Source organism: Vigna angularis, chromosome 1, assembly GCF_016808095.1.
Source record: "Vigna angularis cultivar LongXiaoDou No.4 chromosome 1, ASM1680809v1, whole genome shotgun sequence".
NCBI lineage: Eukaryota > Viridiplantae > Streptophyta > Magnoliopsida > Fabales > Fabaceae > Vigna > Vigna angularis.
The window spans coordinates 28,810,389-28,837,901 of NC_068970.1; the positions used below are offsets into that span (position 1 = coordinate 28,810,389).

At 37.0% G+C, this 27,513-nt stretch overlaps 1 protein-coding gene across 4 annotated transcripts; it reads left to right on the top strand.

Moving 5' to 3' along the window:
- Positions 1 to 5,590: 5,590 nt before the first annotated feature.
- Positions 5,591 to 27,457, top strand: LOC108342857 (uncharacterized). Of its 4 annotated transcripts, XM_017580718.2 has the most exons (26): positions 5,592 to 6,067; positions 6,686 to 6,798; positions 6,912 to 7,038; positions 7,660 to 7,758; positions 7,835 to 7,903; positions 8,019 to 8,153; positions 8,227 to 8,295; positions 9,939 to 9,994; positions 10,095 to 10,254; positions 11,109 to 11,273; positions 11,657 to 11,741; positions 12,155 to 12,388; positions 12,483 to 12,577; positions 12,694 to 12,736; positions 13,275 to 13,426; positions 21,455 to 21,565; positions 22,298 to 22,366; positions 22,469 to 22,612; positions 23,083 to 23,157; positions 23,244 to 23,420; positions 23,540 to 23,625; positions 24,140 to 24,194; positions 26,196 to 26,321; positions 26,451 to 26,564; positions 26,699 to 26,815; positions 26,930 to 27,457. In XM_017580718.2, the coding sequence occupies exons 1-26, from the start codon at positions 5,951 to 5,953 to the stop codon at positions 26,993 to 26,995; spliced, it is 2,859 nt and encodes a 952-aa protein (XP_017436207.1). In that variant the 5' UTR covers positions 5,592 to 5,950; the 3' UTR covers positions 26,996 to 27,457. The 4 variants fall into 4 exon arrangements, with proteins under 4 accessions (XP_052731565.1, XP_017436207.1, XP_017436208.1 ...); XM_052875605.1 differs by lacking the exon at positions 23,083 to 23,157 and having other exon boundaries at positions 5,591 to 6,067; positions 22,469 to 22,623; positions 23,294 to 23,420; XM_017580719.2 differs by lacking the exon at positions 8,227 to 8,295.
- The last annotated feature ends 56 nt before the right edge of the window (positions 27,458 to 27,513 follow it).

The following is a 27,513-nucleotide window of genomic DNA, read 5'->3' on the forward strand; positions in this document are numbered from 1 at the left end:
AGAAAGAATGTGACATAGGGAGGAACATTTATACCTATTGGTTTTGTACGTGTTATTCATCATGAATACAATATTAAAGGAATTCAATAGTTTTACTGAAACGGGGTATGTCCAAATTATATTTGTAACCAACTTTGTGTTAGGATACAATCAAAAGTTCCACATCAAATAAAACAACAAATGGATATGAGTTTATATACACATAAGATACTTCCATTGGTAAGAGACCTTATATTTGTTATAAATCTGAATATTATATTGTAAATTATTATGTTTGTAAACATTGGTGCTTTAAATTTGAATATTATATTGCAAAATATAATGATTCAGAATGTTGGTGCTTTTCGCAAGTTTCTCAGGCATTTTCCTCCACTTTGAATGCCAATTCTTTTCCCGCAAGGCTAGGGATTGAGTTTGAATTCTTCCTTAAGCCACGAGATTTTACTGATATTGTGGGCAGAGTGGCTCCTTTCTTGCTCTATAAATAGAGCCTTTCATCCATTCTGAAAATCATCATTAGAACCTCTTCTCTATTTCTCTCTTCTATTAATTTAATTCTTTCTTCTTTCCCTAAAAATATTCTGGATTTAATTTATTCTCTTTTTAGAGATCCTTGCTAGTTCTGAGATCCTCAGAAATTCTGAGAAGTTCTTGTTGTATCCTGGGGGGCTTGCACAATACACCGCGGATAAGTCCTTAAGGACAATGATCTACATGCTCAGGAAATCCTTTGTTTGTGATCTTTGTTCTTTATTGTCAGCTTTTACAACAATCTTAAGAACTTATGGCTGACAACAACAACAACTCAATCCCGGAGAATCATAATATTGTTTCCAGAACTCAGACAGTCTTTGTGAAACCTTTCCCGGATGTATCAAGAATTGAAGTCTTCTTTAGTCAGAATTTTCGGCACTGGCAAGAACGTGTGTCATCCCTCTTAGACATGTACGGAGTCGCTTTTGCTCTTTCATCTTCAAAACCCGACTCCAGTCTCCCTCCAAATTCAAAACAAGTTGAAGATTGGGTTCATGCAAACAAGGTATGTCGTCATACTTTACTTAGTGCACACTCTAATGATTTGTTCGATGTGTACTGTTCCTATAAGGAAGCAAAAGACATTTGGGATTCGTTGATTCTCAAATACACTGTTGAAGATATAGTCAGAGAAAGATTCATCATTAGGAATTACTATCGCTGGGAAATGGTTGAAGACAAGGACATAAAGTCACAAATTAATGAGTACCACAAGCTACTCGAAGACATCAAAGTGGAGAACATTCTTCTACCAAATGAGTTTATTTCAGAGCTTCTGATCGAGAAACTGCCGCCTTCCTGGACTGATTACAAGCAACAACTAAAACACAGGCACAAGCAAATGTCACTTTCAGAGCTGATCACTCACATAATTATTGAAGATACCAACAGGGAAAGAATGTGTTGTTGTGAGGGCCAAAGCATTGTCTGCAAAAGCAAACATGGTAGAAGACAAATCTGCTCCAAAAAGTTATGAACACAAACCTGATCGCAATAAGAAAAATGATTTTCGAAAATATCTCCCCAACGCATCTAACCCCACCTTTAAGAAGAAAGGAAATTGCTTCGTATGTGGGAAGTCAGGCCATCATGCATTGCAGTACAGGCGTAGAGCAAGAAACGACAATCCTTCTAAGGCCAATATAGCCGAAGGAGATGACATTATTGTTGTGGTCATTTCTCAAGTAAATCTGATGACCAATGTGAGCAAGTGGGTGGTAGACTCTGGTGCTACCAGACATATTTGTGCAAACAGAAGTGCTTTTACCTCTTATACTAGTGTAGGGGATGGAGAAGAACATGTTTACCTCGGTGATTCCAGGACCACTCATGTTCTGGGAAAAGGGAAAGTTCTTCTCAAACTCACATATGGAAATACTGTAGCCTTGAGTGATGTGCTACATGTGCCATCAATCAGAGTTAATTTAACCTCTGTAGCACTACTGGGAAAAGTGGGGGTTAAAGTGTCATTTGAGTCTAACAAGATTGTAATGACAAAAAAATAATGTTTTTGTGGGGAAGGGATATTGTGATCAAGGTCTCTTTGTACTTAACACTTCTGAGAATATTAATGAATCGTCTTCTTCTGCTTATATTGTTGATTCATATGATATATGTAGGACATTTGAATTCTTCCTATGTTATGAAATTACAACGACTAGGATTAATTAATATGCATGATAAACAGAGTAGTAAATGTGATATATGTGTAGAATCTAAAATAACAAAGAAAACATGTTTTTCTGTAGAACGCCAAACTGAACTGTTAGGGTTAATTCATACTGATCTAGCTGATTTGAAACAAACTATGTCTAGAGGAGGTAAAAATTATTTTGTGACCTTTATAGATTATTATTCTAGATACACCAGAGTATACTTAATCAAACATAAAGATGAAGTCTTTGATATGTTTTTAACCTATAAAGCAGAAGTAGAAAATCAATTAAATAATAAAATTAAAAGGATTAGATCAGATAGAGGTGGTGAATATGTTTTGTTTAATGACTTTTGTGTTAAAGAAGGTATCATCCATGAGGTAACTTCACCATATTCACCTAAGTCTAATGGAGTAGTTGAGAGAAAGAATAGAACTCTTAAGGAGATGATGAATGCTATGATTATTAGTTATAATGCACCTAATAACCTTTGGGGAGAAGCCTTACTTACTGCGTGTTTTTTTACAAAATAGAATACCTCATAAGAAAACTGGTAAAACTCCCTATGAGTTGTGGAGAGGTTATCAACCTAACCTTAAATATCTAAGAGTGTGAGGGTGTCTAGCTAAGGTGATGTTACCCGATCCTTAGAAAAGGAAAATAGGCTCTAAAACTTCTGACTGTATGTTCTTAGGCTATGTTGAACATAGTGCTGCCTATAGGTTTCTAGTTCTTAAAAGTGATATACTTGAAAGAAATTTTATAATGGAGACGAAAAATGCTGAGTTTTTTGAACATGTTTTTCCTTTAAAGGTTAGAGAGACATCTCAACCGGTAGATAATAATAATAGTGATGCCTTGTGTGAAGAATTAAGAAGAAGTAAAAGACAGAGGAAGAAAACTTCATTTGGTAATGATTTCTATACCTATCTAGTTGATAATGATCCAAGTAACTTTGTAGAAGCCATTAGTGCTCTTGATGCAAAACAGTGGGATAAAACCATTAAAACTGAAATTGAATCAATTCTGAAAAATAATATTTGGACCTTAGTAGATTTGCCTAAAGGAGAAAAACCCATTGGTTGTAAGTGGATCTTTAAGAAAAAGTATTATCCTCATGGATCTATAGAGAAGTATAAGGCAAGATTAGTAGCAAAAGGTTTTACTCAAAAACCCAACATAGATTATAAACATCGAGGGGAATGGGACTTAAGCTACTAATAAACAAACAAGTGATGGTAACCCAACCTTTGTGATTGGAGATCCCATGAATAAGGTTCATATGGGTAAAAACAAGTCACTTGTTAGTTCTGATAGCACTAATTTGATTTTAAATCAAATATGTCCATTCCTATGGTGTGTGTGAAAGTGCTAGAGACTGCATTATTGAGAGGTTAAACTTTGTAATTAAACAAAGTTTTTAATGATTTTCATATCCCTTATGGGTGGTGTATGATTTGCAGCATACACTTGATGAAATCACCTATATGAGTGTCAAGTGGGGCCGCTTGCATGAGATCTTGGCATGATTTCTAGAGCACTCATGAATACTGTGCACGCGCATGGCCTAGTAAGCGCATCACATCAATAACAACAAGGATTGTGGGGGTGTACTGTGATTGATAAACCTCTAACACACTCAAGTGTCTTTGCTTCATATAGCTTGCTATACCAACTACACTGTGTGTTAAGTTTCTCGATCTAGGACTGGTTCATATAGCTTGCTATACTAGCTCTGATGCATTACATCTTATAAAACCCAGGATTTTTCTTCTTTTCTTTCTTTCAATCATTGTTTCTTATCTTTTGCAATATGTGGGGGATTGTTACAAATATGAATATTATATTGTAAAATATTATGTTGGTAAACGTTGGTACTTTAAATTTGAATATTATATTGCAAAGTATAATGATTCAGAATGTTGGTGCTTTCCTCAAGTTTCTCGGGCAGTCTCCTCCACTTTGAACGCTAGCTTTGAATGCCAATTATTTTCCCGCAAGGCTAGGGATTGAGTTTGAACTTCCTTAAACCATGGGATTTTACTGATATTGTGGGCATAGTGACTCCTTTCTTGCTCTATAAATATAGTCTTCCATCCATTCTGAAAACCATCATCAGAACCTCTCCTCTATTTCTCTCTTCTATTAATTTCATTCTTTCTTCTTTCCCTAAAAATATTCTAGGTTTAATTTATTCTCTTTTTAGAGATCCTTGCTAGTTATGAGATCATCATAAATTTTGATAAGTTCCTATTGTATCCTGAAGGCTTGCGCAACACATCGCGGATAAGTTCTTATGGACATTCGTCTAATGTCCGTAATGCTTACCGTGCGCATCTTATAAATACATTACTATAATGTTGTGATCTACCTTCATTACCCAATTCATTAGAAGATACAACATTCTCTATTTCAGTATCATATTCACACGCACACACTTGACCATCATCCAACACAACTGCAATAAGAATTCTTCCATATTAATTTTTTTTGTCATAAAATAATTTTAGGTAAAATACAAAACAAATATTTTTTAATTTTCATAAAATAATTTCTGCAATAAAGGTGATATGTTTGGGAAAGATGTAGAAATATAAATATACTTTCAAGAAAAGACCATTCCGAAACAAACTTCAACCTTATTATTACGGAATTATATTTGCGGCAGTGTTATGGATTTTTCATCAACACCTTCCAAAATGATTTTTCCAGAATGCTACATTACTCGTTCGGAAATACGAATATGGAAACATATTTCCCATCTTTTACACCTATTTTGGATCATATTTTCCAGAAGCATATGTCCGATTTTCGATGACCTCAACTTCACCATTTTACCCATCTATGCATTAGGAAAAAACTCATTCCATATCTCAATGTACCTACCGCAACCTGTCTGAGTTCCACAAATCACCAACAACCACACCAAACCACTGTCTCTAAGATGGAGACAATTTCCAAATAAAACAGCTGAGGGTCAATTTGAAATTCCAGTAAATGGATGGACTGCACATAGAAATTAGTGGGGTGCAGGAAGTAATTATTTTAATTTTATTATGCTACCATAAAAATCTTTCTTTGAATAAGAGAAATAAATAGAAAGAGCGTTTTAAGCATTTATCCAAGAGGTTAATCTTAAAATTTATAGCATCAATTAAATTAAGTATTCAAAAATTTGTAATTTTTTTTACAAATTAAATAACATTATAAAACTTACAAAGTTCAAGTAAAATAAAAAAAATTCTGTTATTTATTTTTCTTTACATCCTTTTCTTTAGCAAAGGGACCGTGAAAGAAAATATAATGCAGAGGACGACAAAGACAAGAATCAGAAAAAAAAAACAAAGGAAGCATGTTGTTGAGACGCGAGGGAAGCAAGAACATAAAACTGAATTTTTCAGCAAGTGCAGTGAAAAAAAAAAAGAATAAAAAAAAGCGTGCACGAAGGGAAAGACGTGTAGTAGAAGGTGAGTGAGAACTTGGTGGTGCAAGGCTCATACACCCCACTCTCACACGAAAACTGAAATTCCAAATTAGTTGTATATTTTTATTTTTCCGGCACCAACCGAAAAACAATAACTATAAAAATAAGAATTCGTATTCTCCTTTTGGGAGAGATTCCATCGCAATACACACTCCACCAAACCAAACATTGATTCCTCTCTCTCTCTCTCTCTGACACAAACGCACATACACAAGCAACAAAACAAGGTGTCGAAGGAAAGAGATAGTGTTGTTGATTGATCGAGAAGAGAACGAAAATGGATGATGAAGTTGTTCAGCGAGTGTTCCATGAAGGAGGACGCGATTACTTCCAACAACAGCCTTCGACTTCTTCGTCTTCGTCTTCCATCCTCCAATCTCTCCCTCTCCATGTGGTATATGTAGCATGCAGCAATCTTATCTTCTCCTTTTTCTTATCTTGCTTTCTCCATTTTCTCTCTCATATTATAGCTTTTGTTCGAAATTGTTTGCAATTTGGATTAACCGAGTTTGGTGTATGTATATTTGTCCCTTGAAATTTATATTTTCCCTCCCTGACACAATTTTAGGGTTCGAAACTTAATTTTTAGGCTGTGTTTTTTTTAATCACGTGATAGTTTTAGTATCAGCAAGCACTCATAACTACTGAAAATTAGAACTGGTATCATTTTTACATAATCACTCCACTTCACTGTCATCTTATTTTAGACGAGAGGGAAAGAGACAGAGTTTTTGCTTATTATTGTGACGAAATTTATATTTTGAATGGTATTGGTGTTAATGTATGTTGAACTTTTACATGTCGGTGAAGACTCCTCAACGTGGAGTGGTAAATTGATTTTCATGATGGTTATCAGTTTACTGTTATCATTTGTTTATTTATTTGTTTGTAGAATTTTGAAGTTTGTATGGTATTGCTATTCATGTATGTTGAAGCTTTTTTGCGTGCTCAATTTTTCATGATTCATGAGATTTGTGGTAAGTGTTGCTAATACGTGGATGAAATGGTGCAGTCTTTTGATCATGGATATTATTTGTTGGTAAAATCTATTCAAGAACTCCGAGAGAAAAAGGATGGCCTTGTTACTGTTGGCATTGGTGGTCCAAGTGGATCTGGTAAAACAAGGTAAGGTGTTGATAGTGTTGTCAATGCATTATTTTGAATACGTTTTGCTAGAGTATGTATGCTCTGCTGCCTTAGTTTTCCTCATTTGTTTTTTCAATTTCGTGGTTCTGAAGCTTAGCAGAAAAGGTGGCATCTGTTATTGGTTGTACCGTTATATCAATGGGGAATTACCGTCATGGGGATGATGAAGGGAATGATGTGGATTCTATAGATTTTGATACGCTGATCAAGAATCTTGAGGTTTGAATTTGCTTCTGTTACTTTACCATGACTTAAATGCTGATCTGGCTATCCCTTATATACTTGAGAAAAGTATAAAGAGAGAAAATATATTTCAGAGTGCTTTTTCAAGACTCTCTGAGGTTCTCACATTTATATGTATAATTTGTAGATTAATTTGAGATACAATGAGAGAGAAAACTGTAGAAAACAAGTAAAGACACCTCTAGGACCCTAGGTACAGATAGGTACAACGAAAAACAACATTTAAGTAAGCCTATTCTAACAGGTCCTGATGTGTTTACAAGGCCGATCTTATGTTGGCTTTAAATGCTTTACTTTTTGGCCTTTTGTAGCTTCAGATGTTGCTGAAATTCAGCAGTCCTATGATCTGATTCTGACTGAAACAAAGAACACCAAAAGATGAAAACAAAAAATAAAGATTGTTGGTTAAGTAATTATTTACATGTTTTTCTTTTTGGAATGAAACAAACTAGATCATGTGTCAGTATAACATGTACTGTCCAGGACTAGCATATGGTTTTAGTAAGCAATCCAAACGAGTCTTGTTTGTTGCTTTTGTCTATTTTTTTTTTCCTTTTTATTTCATGGTTTGTCAATGAGCTTCTCTGTTTTAATTAGGATTTGACTAAAGGCAAGGATACATTAATCCCAAAGTTTGACTATCAGAAAAAGAAGCGTGTGGGCTATAAAGCAATAAAGAGCGCTTCATCTGGGGTGGTAAGCTATGCTAATTGAAGTTTTGGAGGAGTTCCGTGTTTCACCATTTTATTCCTTTCTATACAATTGGTTTCAGGTAATAGTTGATGGCACATATGCATTGCATGCAAAACTGCGGTCTTTACTGGACATTCGAGTTGCTGTGGTAAATTGTTTTTTTTTTGTTTTCTTAATATTGCAATGACTTTGTTCCCATCATTATGTTATCAATTGCTCAGAAGTTTCAAAATAATACAGAGCATGCATTTCTTATAAATCAGGTTGGTGGTGTTCATTTTAGCTTGCTTTCTAAAGTTCGCTATGACATTGGAGATTCTTGTTCACTGGATTACCTCATAGATAGCATTTTTCCACTGTTTAGGAAACACATTGAGCCAGATCTTCATCATGCACAGGTTGGTCCTGTTTTTATTCTCTACTCTAAATTTCACCGCAAATCTTTTAATTTCCTCTGCCCTTCTTTGGCAGATCAGAATTAATAACAGCTTTGTCTCATCATTCAGAGAGGCAATATACAAGGTTAAATGCATAAGTGAGGTGTGTCTGTGACCTTTACATTAGTACTAATTATTGTATTCCTATAAGTGAATTTTATTTTCCATTAGTTGTCTATTACTAAAGGTACAAACAAGTCTGTCTAGCTAAGTTGAGCACTTGAAGCTCAAGTGTGGTTTGTTCATGCTTAATTCATTTAAATGAGCTAAATTAAAATTTGAGCATGACCTGTTTAAATAATATGAAATTTTAAGCTTTACTCTTTCATGGCTTGAATATTTTTTTCCCTTTGAAATTTCTTCTTGAATTAGTTTTAAAGTTTAAAGATGAATGAAGAGGATAGTTTTTTTTTTTTTTTTTTTTTTGAAATTTTAACACAATAACAAAAGTAACTTTATCTTACTTGGTGAGGTCAGCTAAATGAAATTCCTTTTAATTATTTTCTCCAATGTCCATACTCTCTTGTTTCCTATACTTTTCACAACATTAGAAACCATGCAGTCTACTCGTTTCACTTGTGCATCTGGTGATCTTCCTTGCACATGTCCAAAACATCTGAATTGATTTCCTGTCATCTTTTGTTTATAGATAACACATTAATATTCCCCTAACTACATTAATTACATATATCTTGTACTTTCTAGTGTGACGATGCATCTTTCTTAACATTCTCATTTATGCTACTGGTACTGTTCTCTCTTCCCTTTAAAGCCAAACATTCACAGTCTGAGTGTAATTGGTTATTTGGTAGTACAATAATATACCCTTTGAGCATGATGTTATTTTTTTATCAAAAGTAACTTTTTCTTCCTTCTTCATTTTAACTACGCAACACTATACATAAGTCAGAGTTCTTAAAACCAATTGGCGTTAATTGAAGTTTTTCAACACATGACATCCATGTGCACACGCACACCCACATGCACAAGTTGCACCCCAAGATTTATGTAGGCAATGTGGGACTTTCCAACACTCCCTCCATAGATGTTTTCTAGAATAGATGAGCCTACCAGAATAGGTGATTGACCAAAATGAACTATAGGCTTTGATATAATGTTAAATTTCATCTCAACCAATTAGCATTAAGTGAAGTTTTCCAACAAATACATATGCTACACCCTACCCCTCCATAGGTGTTTGCCCAATAGATGAGCCTACCAGAATAGGTTATTTACCATGATGAGGCATAGGCTCTGATATCAAGTCAGATTTCATTTCAAAACCAATTGACATCAACCAGAGTTGTCCAACAAATATACAAGCTACAGCCCAAGATTTGAGGCAGGGGGTGTGAGACTTCTCAACAGTATATCTTAGAACGGTCATCCTTTGGCTGCTAAATGTATGCTATGCATTCTTTGGCTCTCCATTTTCTGTTATTAGATTATCTGCTATGCTTTTCTTGTTTTTTCACTGGTTATTTTGTCACAAACTCATAATTTTGCATGTTAGATTATTAGAGATTGGTAGAAAAAGGGAATGTTTAACTTAGAGTTCCCTGATAATGGTTAATATAAAGCAAGCATGGATATGTCTGCATGTCCTTTTATTGTTAATATAATCTCTTGTCTCAATTTAGAATAACTTTTGCAAATATCTTTTCAGTCTTATTTTTCTAGTATTTGTGTGTCTACGTCTGTGTTTGACATAAAGACTATGTTTTTGACTTAAAAGTTTTGTGACAGTCTACAGATGGACATTCAGGTTCCGCTTTTCAAGGAAATGATGCCCAAACAGACAAGTTAGTATTTTGATTGTGGAAAGAATGAGTTTGATTGTAACTAGTTAATTTTGTATGTAGAATTTAAAATTTTTTCACTGGAAATTTGCCTTGTTTTCAGTTTTATTGAAATGTACCTTAGACCACCTTCATCTAGCGAAGAAGCAAGGATAAATGATTGGATCAAAGTGCGGCAGTCTGGAATTAGATATTATCTATCACTTGGTGACCAGAGGATTGTCGACAAGAATTTCATTATCAGGCCTAAAGCTGAATTTGAGGTATGGATATTTTCCGTTTCCTTTCTAAGGAAAACAAGCTATTAGCAAGATCAGTGGGATGATCTCATATTCCCATTAGGTAATATATTACCTAATTACTGTATATTTAAGCCTGCTTATTTGAATAGAAATGTGCATTAACTAGAAGGCCTATGCTTTTGTCCCTGTCCGTGCTTAAAAAAAATTTGAGGTATCTGCAATTTGTAAATGTGCCCTTCAAGCTCGATAGGCAACATTAAAACAGTTAGTAGTTGACATGTTGTTAGGATCCAATATTTGAATGGGAAAGAAAAGAAAGATTTTATTAAGAGGAACAGAACAAGAAATAGGGGAGAAGTCTCGTTCAAGGATTTCCTCTTTAGAAATGATTTCTCCTTTCAAAAGGAGCCAATGCTCAATCTACAAATGAACATATATCCAACACCCTTTCCCTTTACTTCCTCCTATATATTTAACTCATTAACTCCCCCTTTCCCATGACTTAGATGCTGCCCCTTTCAATAATGCTAGGAAGTTGGAACTTTAATCCTTCCTAGAGAGCACTATTTAGAATTTAAATTTTGGATAGCTTCTTCGTTTTGTGCCAACATATCAATGTTATGGTTGCAGTTTGAATGATGAGGAAAAGACAAAACATAGTGGTATACTGTTTCAGTATTACAAGATATATTTGTTTTCTCAGGTTGAAGTTACAAGATATACATGATACTAATTCATCCTGATTAGCAAAGATAATTGCTGACACTTCTTTTGACATTTTATTCCTTTAAACTTATTATCCATCACGAGAAAAATGAACCTACTCCTTTTTAGCTAATTTTTGTTTGCTTTTTATGATTTTAATGTTGAAACAGGTTGGTCGAATGACATTGGGTGGGCTGTTGGCTCTTGGGTATACTGTTGTGGTTAGTTATAAGCGTGCATCGGCAATTGTCAATAATGGCAAGGTTAACATCTCTTTTGAGACCATTGATGTTCTTGGTGAGACATTTATGGTGATGAGAGGAACTAATAGAAAGGTAGTTTTTTCTGATCCCACTAGACATGTTCTAATTAAAATGCAATCGTATTGAGGACTCACCAGTCACCATGTATTTTATGTAAAGCATCTTATTGTAGATTTCATTATACTTACTGTTGTTTCTTTGTTTGATCAAGGTCTAGCCATAGGAGTATAAATAAGGGTTAATCCTCTTTATCACATTTAAAATACCTTGTTTTCTCATTTTTAAGGATTTTTTGTTTTTACAATTTCTTATATGAAAGGCTTCCCATGGTTTCTTCCATTTTATATTAAATAGCATTTTTGTTTGTTTTAACTTTCTGCTCAGTCTGATTAAGCCTTGTCTGGTTGATAATATGGTGAGTTACTTATCTGAAAAATGGAAAAAAAAAATCTCAGACTGTCGGAACAGAAGCATCAAGGATGGGTATTGATGGACCTTGGATTACCAAATCATATCTGGAAATGATTCTGGAGAGAAAAGGTAGGGAGTGGGATGCTCTCTCTTTAATATAGTTTATGCACATTTAATTAATTCAGTTGTTTTTCTTACAAGTGATGATAAAAGCTGCAACATGAAAAATATTGTGGTTTGAAGAGTGTGAGGACAACATTGGGCCAATTATCTAGACTAGTGCAAAGACAGAAACATCTGTACACATATTTAATCTTTTTTAAAACAGTTCAATATAAATTAATTTGACAAGAGGCTATGATAGAAGCAAATATTGTGCAGTGAGTAAATAGGTCCAATAAAATGTGGAGACCAGAAAGGGAAATTCGCTTTGTTGTAGTTATAGATTTACATTATAGATATATTATAGTTATAGATTACAAATTAGAGAAAAGGTCTTATGTTGCATTTAGTTGTATTCAACTTCTGACTTTCATTTGCAGGTGTACCTCGTCTTAGTACTCCACCACTTGTGTCTAATACTACTGTGGCTGCTAGTCAAGAAACAGCAATCATTGCCCCAAAGCCAATCCGTGTTACTCCTAGTGTTGTTACTGGGTTTGAGGATTTACCCCAGCCATGGACTCGATCGCCAACAAAATCTAAAATGGAACCTGTTGTGGCTGCATGGCATTTCATATCTTCAGATTCCTCCCAGCCTGACAATTCAGTTCTAGGTATTTTTCCTTGAATTGGAGAATGCAAATAATTTTGTACATGTTTATGTAAAATTTCCTTTATATCAAGACTTCTCTCATGAAGCAACCACAGATCCTTCATCTTTCAGGGATAGTATTAGGCTTGCTCCAATGCCTGATTCATTTGACTTGGACAGGGGATTGCTTTTGGCTGTTCAAGCAATACAAGTAAGGAGCAAAAGGCTTGGAAATTTCTTCTGTGTGTTTTGAAGATTACAATTCCACAGGACATTCATATTTATGTGTTTGATGGAATCCTATTTGCTTATTTATCCTTTTTCCAGGCATTGTTGGAGAATAAAGGTGTCCCGGTCATAGTTGGAATTGGTAATATGGACATTTCTTGATACAGCGTCCTCCTTCCTTTGTCTGTAGTTTTTTCCTATCCCCATTAGCGCACAAATATTTAAGAGGAATAAGACTTCACCCTGATATAATTTATATTAGGAGGCATTTAAAGATAAATGACACTCACTTTGGCTATTATCGTTTTTGAAATACCAGGTTGGTTCTTCACATGCTTGCTGATAAAGCTGGAAACTAATTGAGCTGAATCAAAATATTGCTATCTCAAACTTTCTTAAAAGGAAATGGAGTCCATTAACTTGACTCAAGTGCAGATCACCTCAAGCCCATTACCCACCCCATTTTCATTAGCCAAAATTGATCCTTTTCTTAATTAAATATTTTAGTCCAATGATTTCAGCTTGAATGTGCATGTAAAAATCATATTGAGATTTTTCTTTTGGTTACTGCTGTACTGAATAATTCTGAATCAATTTTGCTTCATCTCAGTCTCAGCATGCATTTTTAACAACGGTAGTTCTAATAGAATCACTTATCCTTAAGAAGTTATGCATTTCAGGAGGTCCAAGTGGGTCTGGGAAGACTAGTTTGGCTCATAAAATGGCAAATATAATTGGTTGTGAAGTAGTTTCCCTGGAAAGCTATTATAAACAAGTAAAGGACTTTAAATATGACGACTTCAGCGCACTTGATTTATCTTTGCTATCGAAGGTAAGGTAATTAAACAGTTTAGATGCAATTGATTAGGTCACTCTGCATGATATTGATTGATGTCACACCTTCACACACATTACTTTTTCTGAATAAAAATGGTTTTATTTCTTCTGAGGAATCAATTTTTACCATGACATGTTAATTTAGTGTCACTATTTTTAGTTCCATCAATTACCCTATTTCATGGTTTGAAGTAATGAACAACTTAATATGAAGCATTTGCTTTAGAAGATGTAAACCTTTGCATGGTTGGGGACAAACTCTGGTTAGACTTGATCTAGTTAAGAGCTTTGTGTGTATAATTTGACAGAGTCTGCACGTCCTATTAATTGCTCCAAAACTTGTCCTGTCAATTGCCCAAAATTCTTATTCCTTAATCTGAATGATGTGACAATCCAACTCAGTAACACAATGCCGTTAATTAAAAATCAGTAGAAGTTAACGATTTGAAGCAAAGGAAAGACTTCTTTTAAAAAAGTTTATTTTTTGATTTTGTATAATTTTCCCACAGTTTATTTTATATTTGTAAGTTTGTAACCTTATATAAATATTTGACTGATACTTAGTGCTATTTGGAGTTATTAAGTTTCATAGAAGTTTCAGAGAATTGAAACTTGATTTTACTGCTGGGGAGAAATATTTATTATAACAACATTAATTGTTGTGATATAGTTAAGAAAGGAAACTAACTCCCAACAGACTTCAAACAACCACCACTAATAGCTTTCAGTTAGATAGATGAACAGCTAACTGACTTCAAAACTGAAAATACAGCGATTCTAAGAAAAACTACATGGAGTAAAACTCTATACTGTAGTAAGAGTACCGCATCACTTGAGATAAGCATTTTAGCTGTGACTTCCTTGATGGTTGCATTATACTGATAAAAATTGTGGCATTAGAAAGGATCAGCTAATTGTAGGATAGAAATTATGGTCCGTGTATGCTATCATTGTTGTTCTACTGTAGTTATAGCAGTGAAGCTTTATCCCACTAGAAGAGAGCAACTATATGGATGAAAATTTACACTGTTCTATTAAAAATAAAATTTCTAATAAATTTTATTACTGTGGAAATGTTATTGTGGTCCAAGGTCAAGAATGACAAGTGTTATATAAAAGCTCCATTTTTCACTACAAAGCACAAGAATGACACATACTTTATAATATATAGCACAAAATTGGATCGATATCAGTACACGGAAAAATAAAAAGACACAAGACATGGGAACACGACACACACTGTGCGAATGTGTGTATGTATATGACAACAAGATTATATGTTGATATGGTAATAACTAAGTCTCAATTACTAAGGTATCACATTTCATCATTTGGCATCTGTTTGTGGTATTGAAATCAAAATAAAACTCCTTTAAACTAATAAAAAAAGTCATAAAACAACGGAGAAGCAGTGGAAGGGAAATAAAATAGAATAATTCAATTGGAGTGCAGCGAGAGAGGATAAAAATGAAAGTTGATTACATGAGTGGAGAGAAAAGGCGTCACAATAAGCACTGCAATTGTCACCCCAAAGCACTGTTTGGCTGAGTGGAATTGCTCACTACTTGCCAGCATGGAATGGTGTGAATTATTCTGGGTTTTCTCTTGCGTGAAGGTTAAGAGGGAAGAGAGAATGTTTCTCTCTTTTCTTTCTTTTTGTAACATGATTTATTTTTTTTTAGTAAAAACTAAATGAGGGACTGTGCCATCACTGGTGTGTCCAGGTGACTGGGCAATGCTGAGTTTTGGGGGGCTGTGTTGGGCACTACCGACATGCCAGGTTTGCATCCTACTAGGTCCTCACACATGGAACCGCCCTTTCTGGGCACATTTGAGCTTCACAGTTTATACTTCATGGACACAAGGATATGACAAATGTGAAGCTTATATGATGCAACCCAGTTATTATGCATTGTATTAAATTAAAATAACATGGAAAAAAATCTTAAATTAAAAGAGAGAATTCATGTTTTAAAACTTAGCATGATTTGATGTAGACACAATAAAATGCCACATGTTATCTAATTATTATGATATTCCAATATTTGTTGGTATATAAGTTCAATCATTATAAGTTAAATTTTATCAACGAAGTTAGGAAACTCTAACATGAATGTGTAGCTAGGGGTTTCTAATAGGAACTTGTCTGACAATGGATATGATTATTATTTTACATTGTTTCTGTTAGACCTCTACTTGTGTATAGTAGGAGAAAGACAGTTACATAACTTAACTGTCTAGGTAGTTAGGGGGTTAGGGGAGTCGGTTGAGGAAACCTTGTATATAAGAGAGATTAGTTGTAAGTAGAGGGCAGTTAGTAAATTCTTTTGTTGTAATCAGGAACTTGTTAGTCCTGACAGGGGGAGGTTAGGCTCTCATCTTTCGGTAACCATTACCTGCATATTGAATAAAGGAGATTGTTTCCCGTTCCACTGTGGGTTGTTTGTGAGTTTAGAGACGTGTTTCTCATAGGTTCTTGATAGAGAACCTATCATTTGGTCCGACCTGCCGGATCAAGAAGGAGAGGAATCAGTGATGGGAAGTCAGACGGAAGGAAGATTGGACAATTTGGAGATTACGGTGGAGGGAATCAAGGATGAGACAGCGGCGATCAGGCGCGATATACAGCAACTGATGAGGGTCATGGGTGGAGGTCACAATAATCAAGGAGGTGGCTCTGAAGGCAGTGGCAGCTCTGTGAACGAGAATCAAGAAAGGCGCGACAGTGGGGGAATTCCCCAAAATTGGCGGAAAAGGGTCGAATTACCATCGTTTGAAGGAGTGGAACCCCATAGTTGGATCAACCGGGCTGAACGGTTCTTCGACATCCAGAAGGTGGCCGAAGAAGATAAGGTGGATCTAGCCTACATTAGCATGGAGGGGAGCGCCAGCTACTGGTTCAAGTATTGGAGGGAAAAAACCAAGAACTGTTCGTGGTTGGGACTAAAGGCGGGATTGATTAATCGTTTTGGAGGTGGGTTCAGGGGAACCGTGTATGAACAATTAGCAACGCTGAGACAGGAGGGCGTGGCAGAGGATTATATTAGGAGCTTTGAGATGTTGTTGGGTCAGACTCAGGGGTTATCGGACGAATTGATTTTGGGTTTCTTCCTTGCTGGGTTACGCGAAGACATAAAGGGTCAAGTACGAATTCAAGACCCGCAGGACTTGATGGCTGCGATCAGGGTCGCGAGGGATGTGGAAGACGCGATCCAACGAGCGCGCGGTGTAGTGTGGAACGGAGGAAAGGTGAACTCGATGCACGTACGAGCCGCTTCGACGATTGTGAGGGGAGACGGGGAACGTAACGGCGTAAACAGGATCAGCGGGGCAGAAGGAGGAGGCGCGACTCGACGGGAGGTGTCGTCGTTGGGCAGCCACACCAGGGCGGGTGGTAACGCTGTAACCGGAGGTGAAGGGAGAGGAAGAGTGGTAAGAAACTTACCTTACTCGGAGTTCTTGAAAAGGAGGGCAGAAGGCCGATGTTTTCAGTGCGGGGGTGCTTTCGCTCCCGGCCACCGGTGTGCCGAGAGGAGCTTGAGAGTTTTACTGTTGGCGGAGGACGAGGAGGAAGAGTCGACTGAGCACTCAGCGGAGGAGGCGCAAACCATGGAGCTGTCGGCGTGTTCGGCAGAGGGCCTGACACCTCCAAAAACCATGAAGCTGACAGGCGTGATCGGAGAAAGGAAGGTGGTGGTCCTCATTGATAGCGGGGCCAGCCACAATTTCGTCAGCCGGAGGGCGGTGGAGGAATTGAAGCTACCGGTGACCGAGACGTCTTCATACACCGTGAGCTTAGGTGATGGCCATCGCCGCACGACGAGTGGGCGTTGCGAGAGAGTGAGGATACGTTTGGGGAACACCACTGTCGAGGAGGATTTTTACGTGTTTGAGCTTGGAGGAGTAGATGTCATATTGGGTATCGCTTGGTTGGCCAAATTGGGAGAGGTCGTTTTGAACTGGAGGGAGATGTCCATGAGATATGTAGTGGGTGGTGATAAAGTGGAGATAAAAGGGGAACCAGCTTTATGCCGCCAACTGGTGGAACCTAAAGCCTTGATGAAGATGCTGGATGCTGACTCATGGATATTAATATGGGAGCTGGAGGTAGTGGAGCAGGGGATTAGCGGTGAGGTGACAGGTGATTTGACTGCGCAGCAGGAAAGGGAACTCAGAGCAGTGTTGCAGTTCCACTCACGTGTGTTCTTGGAGAGAGAAGGACTGCCTCCCAGACGTAATTTGGAGCACAGAATTCTGCTGAAAGAAGGAGAAAGCCCCATAAATGTTAGGCCATACCGATACCCCTATCTCTTGAAGGATGAAATAGAAAAACAAGTCGAGGACATGCTGAGAGCGGGCATTATCAGACCCAGTCAAAGTCCATATTCCAGCCCTGTTATTCTGGTGAAGAAGAAGGATGGAAGTTGGAGATTTTGTGTCGATTATCGAGCTTTGAACAAGGCTACGGTACCGGACAAATTTCCGATACCCGTCATTGAAGAACTGCTGGATGAACTTAAGGGGGCCAAGTACTTCTCAAAGCTGGACCTGAAAGCGGGCTATCATCAGATACGAATGGGGGCAGAGGATATCCAGAAAACGGCCTTCCGAACGCATCAAGGCCACTTCGAGTTCCTGGTCATGCCTTTTGGGCTGACAAACGCTCCGGCAACATTTCAAAGCGCCATGAACGAGTTGATGGTGCCTTATCTGAGGAAGTGGGTATTAGTTTTTTTTGACGATATACTCGTCTACAGTTCCACGTGGGCAGAACATGTTGAACATTTAAAGTTGGTGCTGCAACGATTGGAGGAGAACTGTTGGGTCGCGAATCAAAAAAAATGCGAGTTTGGAAGGGTGCAGATTCAATACTTGGGTCATCAAATTTCGGCGAAAGGTGTAGAGATGGACCAAGGGAAGATCAAAGCCGTGGTGGAATGGGATGAACCGAAAAATTTGAAGGCTCTAAGGGGATTTTTGGGCTTGACTGGATATTACCGAAGGTTCGTGCGGGGATACGGGGAAATGGCTAAACCGTTAACAGAACTATTGCAGAAGGGGAAGTTTGAATGGTCCGAGAAGGCTGGGAAAGCCATGGATGCACTGAAGGTGGCGATGACAACTGCGCCAGTTCTAATACTTCCTGACTTTACTCAGGAGTTTCACTTGGAGTGTGACGCGTCTGGCGGTGGGGTAGGAGCTGTGCTGATGCAGAACCGAAAGCCTATTGCGTTCTTTAGTAAGGCTTTGTCGGAACAGACTTTGAGCAAGTCCATCTACGAGAAAGAACTAATGGCGTTGGTGATGGCCATCCAGCATTGGAGGCCGTATTTGTTGGGTAGAAGATTTGTGGTACATACAGATCAGCGCAGTCTAAAATACCTGCTGGCACAGCGGATAACGACTTGCAGTCAGCAGAATTGGATAGCCAAGCTTCTGGGCTATGATTTTGAGATAGTGTACAAAACGGGAAGTTCCAATAAAGTCGCTGACGCACTCTCACGTAAGGGCGAAGGGGGTATGGGTGAGATGGAGCTACAAATTTTGTCAAAACCTTATTGGCATGACTTCCACGACATATTGAAGGAGGTGGAGGAGGATGCAGCACTTCAAAAGATCATTGAAGATGTCAGGAGGGACCCAGGATCACATGCATCTTATACCTTGGAATGGGACCGACTACACTACAAAGGGAGGTTAGTTTTGGCGGCAAACTCCACCTGGATTCCGAAGTTATTGGCCGAATTCCATGTGTCCAGTACTGGGGGGCATTCGGGAGTGTTTCGAACCTATAGAAGGGTAGCCCAGTCACTATACTGGTTGGGGATGAAGAAGATGGTAACGGAATTTGTTGCAGCATGCGTTATTTGCCAGCAACATAAGTATATGGCTGCATCGCCTCAAGGGTTACTCCAACCTCTGCCGGTTCCGCAGGCGATCTGGGAAGAGATTAGTCTTGATTTCATTGTTAAGTTGTCCAAATCTCAAGGTTTTGATGCCATCCTGGTAGTGGTGGATAGGCTAAGTAAGTATGGCCACTTCATAGCTTTAAAGCACCCATATTCTGCTCGCACGGTAGCGGAGGTCTTCACCCACGAGATAGTCCGTTTACACGGGATTCCGATGTCAATAGTAAGTGACAGAGATCCTCTCTTCCTTAGCATTTTTTGGAAGGAGCTCTTTAAAATGCATGGCACTCAGCTCAAAATGAGCACGGCTTATCATCCAGAAACGGATGGCCAAACAGAAGTGGTAAACAGGATTCTTGAAGGATATCTACGGTGTTTCTGTTCTAAACAACCGAAGGGTTGGAAGTCGATTCTGCCATGGGCAGAATACTGGTATAACACCAGTTATCAGGCTGCAGCAAAATGTTCCCCTTTTGAAGTGGTATATGGGCGCTCTCCGCCAACTTTGAACAGGTTTATTCCGGGAGAGACAGCTGTTGAGGCGGTGGCCCAGGATTTGATGACCAGGGATGAGGCATTGAGACAATTGAAGGATCATTTAAAAAGGGCTCAAGAGGTGATGGTTAATCAGGCCAATAAAAAAAAGGAGGGAAGTGGAGGTTAAGGTGGGAGACTGGGTCTACTTGAAGATCAGACCCCACAGGCAAGCTTCTGTGACAACACGATTACATTCCAAGCTCGCAGCACGTTATTTTGGGCCCTTTCAGGTGTTACAGCAGGTGGGGAAGGTTGCCTTCCGTTTGCAGCTACCAGAATCGGCCAGGATCCATCCTGTTTTTCACGTTTCACAGCTGAAGAAAGCTGTGGGGGAGAAGAGGATAGAGAGTGAATTACCCCCAGAATTACAGGCAGATGGGCCCATGTTTTGGCCGATAAAGGTGTTGGATAGGAGGCAGAGGCAGAATGGGGAAGAGGCCATACCACAGGTGTTGATCGAGTGGCAAGAAGGGGGTCGAGAAGGAGCTACTTGGGAAGATGTAGCAACTATTCAAGAGCAGTATCCTGACTTCAACCTTGGGGACAAGGTTGTTTCAGAGGAGGGTGATATTGTTAGACCTCTACTTGTGTATAGTAGGAGAAAGACAGTTACATAACTTAACTGTCTAGGTAGTTAGGGGGTTAGGGGAGTCGGTTGAGGAAACCTTGTATATAAGAGAGATTAGTTGTAAGTAGAGGGCAGTTAGTAAATTCTTTTGTTGTAATCAGGAACTTGTTAGTCCTGACAGGGGGAGGTTAGGCTCTCATCTTTCGGTAACCATTACCTGCATATTGAATAAAGGAGATTGTTTCCCGTTCCACTGTGGGTTGTTTGTGAGTTTAGAGACGTGTTTCTCATAGGTTCTTGTTAGAGAACCTATCAGTTTCTGTTGCTTTCTTGTTTGCCATACAGTAATAAATTTTCTTCAAAAGTAACTACAAAGAATCTTTATACAAGTATATTTAGATAAATTTCTTTACAAACACTTGAAATTAAGAATATTTGAAGTTAAAATGAAATATAAATCAAACTTCTACCCAAATATAATATCAACTTGCATAACTTTTGTTTTATCGTATAGAAATGGTCAATCAATTTACTTTCTTATTTTCTTCTCCTACAATCTATAGACAAATTTATTCATATGGAGCCTGAGTGAAGCTAGTTTTTGGATGAAAAGGAATTTTGGAGAACTATCAAAAACCAAAACTATAATAAATTCATTTAGTAATTAAAGTGTCATTCTCGTGCAGAGTCTCGACTTGTCACTGTCCAAAAACTTTATGGACGTCCCTTTTGTGATTCCTGCTGCAAAGTTTGTTGGTAGTAGTTATTTGTTTCCTAATTGTGTCTTGAAATGTAACTGTTTAGCATTGGTTTTTGGCATTATTGTAAAATTCTTTTGCTTTCTCCATTTGTTGTTCAAATAAGATTGTGGTAATATCTATATTCACCAGGAAAAAGGTTGATGGTAATATCTCTTTGCCTTAAATGCTTGGTTAGTCTAAGCTTGTGGATATTTTCAGACAAATTACTAATGGATTATTAAACTTTCTCGTTCTCGGTTCCCTTGCAGAACATTGATGACATAAGAAATGGCCAAAGAACAAAAGTACCTATATTTGATTTGGAAAGTGGTGCTCGGAATGGTTTCAAGGATCTTGAGGTTTCTGAAGATTGTGGAGTGGTCAGTTATTAAATAGCGCCCGAAGTGCCTAAGATTTTGTCTCTGTACTGACTTTTCTTGTGAGATTTAATAATATAGCCTAAAGTTGAAAAGTGATTTCTTAATTGCACTTTTGTTTTCATGAAAATATATCTTAGTAGATTTTGAATTTAGTGCTCCTTGAAAGCTTAAAGTTAGGACAAAATGAAAGCTTGCATAAACCTTTTGCTGATATATATTTGAAGTAGAACACTGGAAAGCAAAAATTTAACTCCACATCACTTGGTCAGAAAAGTTTATGCCAATAGCTGCTAAGGAGTTTCCACATGGTGTTAGCGTTTAACCCTTCATAGTTTGCCAGGCTTTTGGGCTTGTTCTAAAAGTGCCTCCGTAGAATGAAATCACTATTGATCTGGAAAATGAAGTCATTTACCATAATACTGACTACAGTACAGTGTGCTTTCTGCTTCTTTTACATCCCACATCGAACTGGGGTAGGGGATATAGCAATTGATTTGCCCACCATTTACACTTTATATACAATGTTGTCTCCCCCCACTACCCACTTTTACTTGTTTCTTATTTTTTTCAGAAATCAAGGACACCAGGAAAATGTATGCATGATAACTTGACATTATATATACTTTATCTGTATGCTGAAATCCTGATATAGTTTGCTAGTCCTGTTATGGTAGTTCTTTATGTAATTGTTTCAATGTGGTTCTTGAGAGTCCATTTGTTAATTTTGACCAGATTATATTTGAAGGCGTCTTTGCTTTGCATCCTGATATCCGAATATCACTTGACTTGTGGATTGCTGTTGTAAGAATGAGTCCTCAATGAAGGCCTTTTCTGTTTCATTTATTTTCTAGTTTATTGTGGGGTTAAGAAGGCCTCGTACTTTGATTTTCTTATTTGGAACAGGTTGGAGGTGTTCATTCACATTTGATTTCACGAGTTCAAAGGGATAAGAGTAGAGTGGGATGCTTTATTTCTCAAAATGAGATCATGATGACAGTGTTTCCCATGTTCCAGCAGCTTATTGAACCTCATCTTGTTCATGCACATGTTAGTGGATAGTATGCTTTCCCCCCTATATTGTAAAACTTCTTTGGAATTAATGGTTAAATCATTATCGTTTCAATGTCAACTAACAAGCTTTTATATTTTAAAAGCCTTGATGATTTTAGATTTTTCAGTTTAACCATCAATGATTCCATGTAAACAAGTACACTTCCTTGCCTTTTACAATGCTCTCTAACTATGCCTACTTTATAATTTGTACTTCTGCTAATTTTGTGAAAAACTTCGGCTTCATCCATGATGACTGACCTGTCTTCTTATGTGTATATGTGAATAACAATGTTGGTTGGTTATTTTAATTGATATTTGCAGTCCACTCTTTCTATTTGCTGCACTCACCAGTCACCCTTTTGTTGTAATAGCATCTCAGTTTTCCTTTTATTATGATTAGCAATTGTTTCTTTTTGGATAATAGATGAATCTATATCACATTATCATTTAATGTTGTCTTGCAGCTTAAAATTCGAAATGATTTTGACCCTGTGCTTTCTCCTGAGAGTTCATTATTTGTATTAAAGAGTAACAAAAAAGTAAGTTTTAACTCTAAACACACACACACATATTGTGACAAGGTTTTGTTCAACATGTTTACTGAAAGTATAGTAATAAATTACAGGTAGCATATCAAGATATTGTTGCAATTCTTGATTCAGCAAAATTTTGCAGTTCGGTGCAGAAATTTATTGACATCTATATTAGGCTTCCTGGGATCCCTTCTAATGGACAGTTGAGGGACAGTGATTGTATTCGAGTCAGAATATGTGAAGGCAGATTTGCGTTGCTGATACGAGAGGTTGGGAACATTATTTGCTTGTTGATGATAGCTTAACATAATTATACACATAGTGGATAGTGTGGCACTTTCATGATTTATTTTACTAAACAAATTTTGTTATCTTGTTCATGTGCCAGCCCATCAAAGAAGGGAACTTTATTATTCAGCCCAAAGTGGATTTTGATATTAGCATTAGTACGGTTGCTGGCCTTCTTAATCTTGGGTAAGCCAAAATTCAATAATGCAAAAGTATATTATATACAAATTTCCAATAAATGAATGACTCATGTTTGATGATTAAGTTTTTGTGTTAATAGAGTGAGAATTGTTTGCTAGTAGAATGTAGATTTTTATTGATGTTGTCCTGATTCTATGTTTCTATTTTAAAAGGAAGGGTACCTCATATTGACTACAATTAAGACCAAATTATAAATATAAGTAGGGTGTAAACCTCTCCTTATAAACTGATTTTGTAAGGTTGAGTTAGGTTTAAAGTCCACTTCTTTAGATTTCAAATTACTTGATATTGTAATATGTAACAAATAGAAAATAGTGCCTATGAATAGTTATGATACTGCCCTCCTGTACTAATCTTGTATATACATCCTTTTTGATGTGGTAGAACACAATTCTTCGATACTACTTTTCACTCCATCACTTGTTTCTGTTTAGGTATCCGACAGTTAGTATATTTATTTACCATCGATGATTTATTGATCAATAGCATTTTCTGTCAGGTATCAAGCAGTAGCTTATATTGAAGCGTCTGCATTCATCTATCAGGATGGAAAGGTCAGTTGATTTATCTTAAGAGTTACATTGATAGGTTTTCATACCTATAATGAGATGTTTTAGAAACTGCAGATCTTTATTCCAACAACATACCAGGTTTCCTCCAATGTGGAGAAACCAAACACATACAATTTCTTGTTATTCGAGAGAACCAGTGATAGGTTCTTAGGTCAAGAAGGACCAAGAACTATCAATACGCAACAGTAAATCACACACCCAACACCAAAAAGAAGAAAAGAATTGTATATTTCTTCTGTATAGAATTCCCAACTGTACAAGCCTCCAAAAGGGGGATAAATCCCACCTCCACAGGATATGATTGTCCTGTCTATGTCTATACAATGAAACAATCGCTAACAGAGTTATACAACCCTTAAGTTATACAAACCCTTATATAGGTTGCTCTCACCCCCCCAACCCCAACCCCCCCCCCCCCCCCCCCCCCCGTTTGTAGCTCCGCGGGTAGTTCCTTCTCCGCGGGTAGTTCCTTCTCTATTTGTTGTGTCCCCACCACCAACTTCAATTGTGACACATGAAAAACCGAATGTATCCTTGCTGTTTCCGGTAGCTTCAGCTTAAATGTCACATAACCCACTTGTTTCAACACCTCGAATGGCCCATAGAATCTAGCTGATAGCTTAGGATGTATTCTCGTTGGTATAGACGATTGCAGTCTGATCTTTAGATAGACCTTACTCAGAGTAGTTAACTAACAGTCTAACTAACTACCCCCCTGCATTACAACAAATGCATCCCCCCTTACTCAGAGTAGTTAACTAACACATTAACAGTCTATGTTCTCTTCCTTCTCTCATAGACTCTTAGTATCCTACCAACCAGACTCTCCACTCTTCCTATTCTTTTCAGAATGTACAAAAACAATGAAAAACTGCTAAAAACAACTGCCTACAGAGACTTTATAAAAGTCTGAGACAATAAAATCTACCCACAGACAGTCTGTTTGTCCCTTTAATTTTTCCTAATATAAACATTTCCCTTGAAACTATCATACATTTGACTTAAAATACTTGTTTCCATTAATTATTTGATAGAATTTACAGTGCTGAGATGAACCTATTCCTGATTTCCTTTTCTCCCAAACTTGACTGAATTTTGTTATTGTTTATGTTCACAAGAACTTGAGATCAGATTTATATTATAATTATTTATTCTTTAATTGTTATTGGTATTTAATAGCTCTGCAAGGAGTAAGCATTGTGAAGTCAATCAGGCAACTGAAGATTTTGTCAATTTATCCAAGTATATATGAACATCATTCTCTTACAATAGAACTGGGTTTTAATGTAAAATTTATCCTTGGAAAACAATAGAGATACAAGATTCAGAGGGACAGTCCTATTACTTCAGAATGGTTAATAGCAGTTAGACCTCTATTTTATAAATGCTATGACTGAACAATGGCCCTTATTTTCCCTTCACTTTTGGGGGTTTCCTAGTTGTTCAGCAAGTTAGCAGTACTATTATATTATATTTCTTAGCATAAATTATAAAAAATATTCACCAAGCTCTAACTACTTGATGGTGAGAACTTATTGATTTTAATTTAAAAATTGACAAATGTTCTTAGTTTATAACTAAGTGTTCCTGTTAAAAATGTTGGGAAGGAGAGAGTACAAACCAAGAAAGTGTATTATTTTCTAGATTGTTGATTGCATAAAATTCCCTTTACATATAGCTGGGTACAAGGAGGTAACAGACTAGCTAAAATTCTAACAAACTATACAGCTATCAGATAATGACCGGTGTAAACTAATTACAACAGTAGCCTATTGCACTCTGTACTGGACCTGTGTAATATATGCGTGCATACATCCATATAATAAATGAGCATGATGCAACTATAAAAGTAACTTTGTGGTTAGCTATGTTGCTGTATGGGTTCTTTTACTTCTGTTTTCCGTCCTAAAGTTTGCTGCTTATGCATATTGGAATAATTTATGGTTATTCTGTCTTACATTACTTTTTCTTATATCGGGGTAGATTTTAATTGAGGTTGATAACCTTCAAGATGTACCTGGCCCATACATTCAGATAAAGGGTGTTAATAAAGATGCAGTAGCCGCAGCTGGTTCAATGCTTAAATTGGATACTTCATATACGACTAAGGTATTAAATTTCTTGCTTTATTGTAATTAATCTTTTGTGTCAGGTGCATCTTGCTGGTCCTGGATAAATTATGTCATGGAGGTCTAAATAATGGTTTCTTTCTATTGTTCTAATTTTTTACTTTGGTAGAGTTATCTTGAAATAATTTTGGAAAGACTACCAGCGATTGAAAGAACTTCTGGTGGGATTCATTCTCAACAATCAGCAAGGCTGCTAGAGATTGTTGAATTTATTCAATCTCAGGTAGGCCTTTACTCAACAGGTTTTGGTCTTATTTATTTATGGCTTCAACTACTAACCATCTGATTTAAGTATTTTAAGCATGAAATATCACTTTTAGGCATTATAATATAGCGGTATTATGTTGACACAAACAGGGGAGTAGCTCTGCTTCAGAATCCTCATCAGGTAGAGTAGTCTCTCCTATTGAAGGAGTTATTGAGGAGATGCAATTAAGGATTAGAAGGCTTGAAAAGTGGCTAGCGATAAATACGGTACTCCCAGAAGCTCTATTTCAAACTGTTTTCTGAATTTGTTTTTTTCTTTGAATTCACTGTACTTATCATGTTTTATTTTAATTATTTTGTTTACTTTTATACTGTGGACAGGTTCTATGGACATTTCTGATGTCTGCCCTTGTTGGTTATTCACTGTATCAAAGGAGGCGTCAATAATGGCCTTGTGGAAATTTTCTGCATCATGCACTCACGTGTGTATATGGGGCCCAATTTTTTGAAGTGGCTAGTCTATAAACTAACTATTGCCATTAACCCATCGATTTTAGGTTACATTTTATCAAAGGTTAATTGTTGATTAATCCATACGTACATGATTTGGTGACCAAAATGAGGGATTTATGGAGCCCCCACCCACTTCCTGCTATTCAACCAAGAGAATTATGATGACCACAAGCAAGAGAATCGTCTGGCATTCAGCAAATGGCTTTACTGGTATTAGCAGACACGTGACAGATTGTGGACTGTTCGATGTCTGCTGGAAAAGTATCCAGGTATCTGGGCTGTAGAACTGCGAATGCTCATTAGATCAAATATAAGAATTTTTAAAACTTAAATTTACTTGTAAAAATATTTTATATGATTTCTTACCAAAGTTATGGGATTTTTCTTAAGAAGTTAGGTAGGTTTTTTTTTTAAGAAAAAAAAATCGGAGTTCTGATATATTTAATAATCAG

What these genes read in the sequence shown, in the direction of transcription:
- LOC108342857 (XM_017580718.2), top strand. Translation starts at nt 5,951, where the DNA reads ATGGATGATGAAGTTGTTCAGCGAGTGTTCCATGAAGGAGGACGCGAT. An exon ending in TTGACTTGTGGATTGCTGTT is followed by an intron (nt 22,367 to 22,468) that starts GTAAGAATGAGT and finishes TATTTGGAACAG; the next exon opens with GTTGGAGGTGTTCATTCACA. An exon ending in GCTGGCCTTCTTAATCTTGG is followed by an intron (nt 23,626 to 24,139) that starts GTAAGCCAAAAT and finishes ATTTTCTGTCAG; the next exon opens with GTATCAAGCAGTAGCTTATA.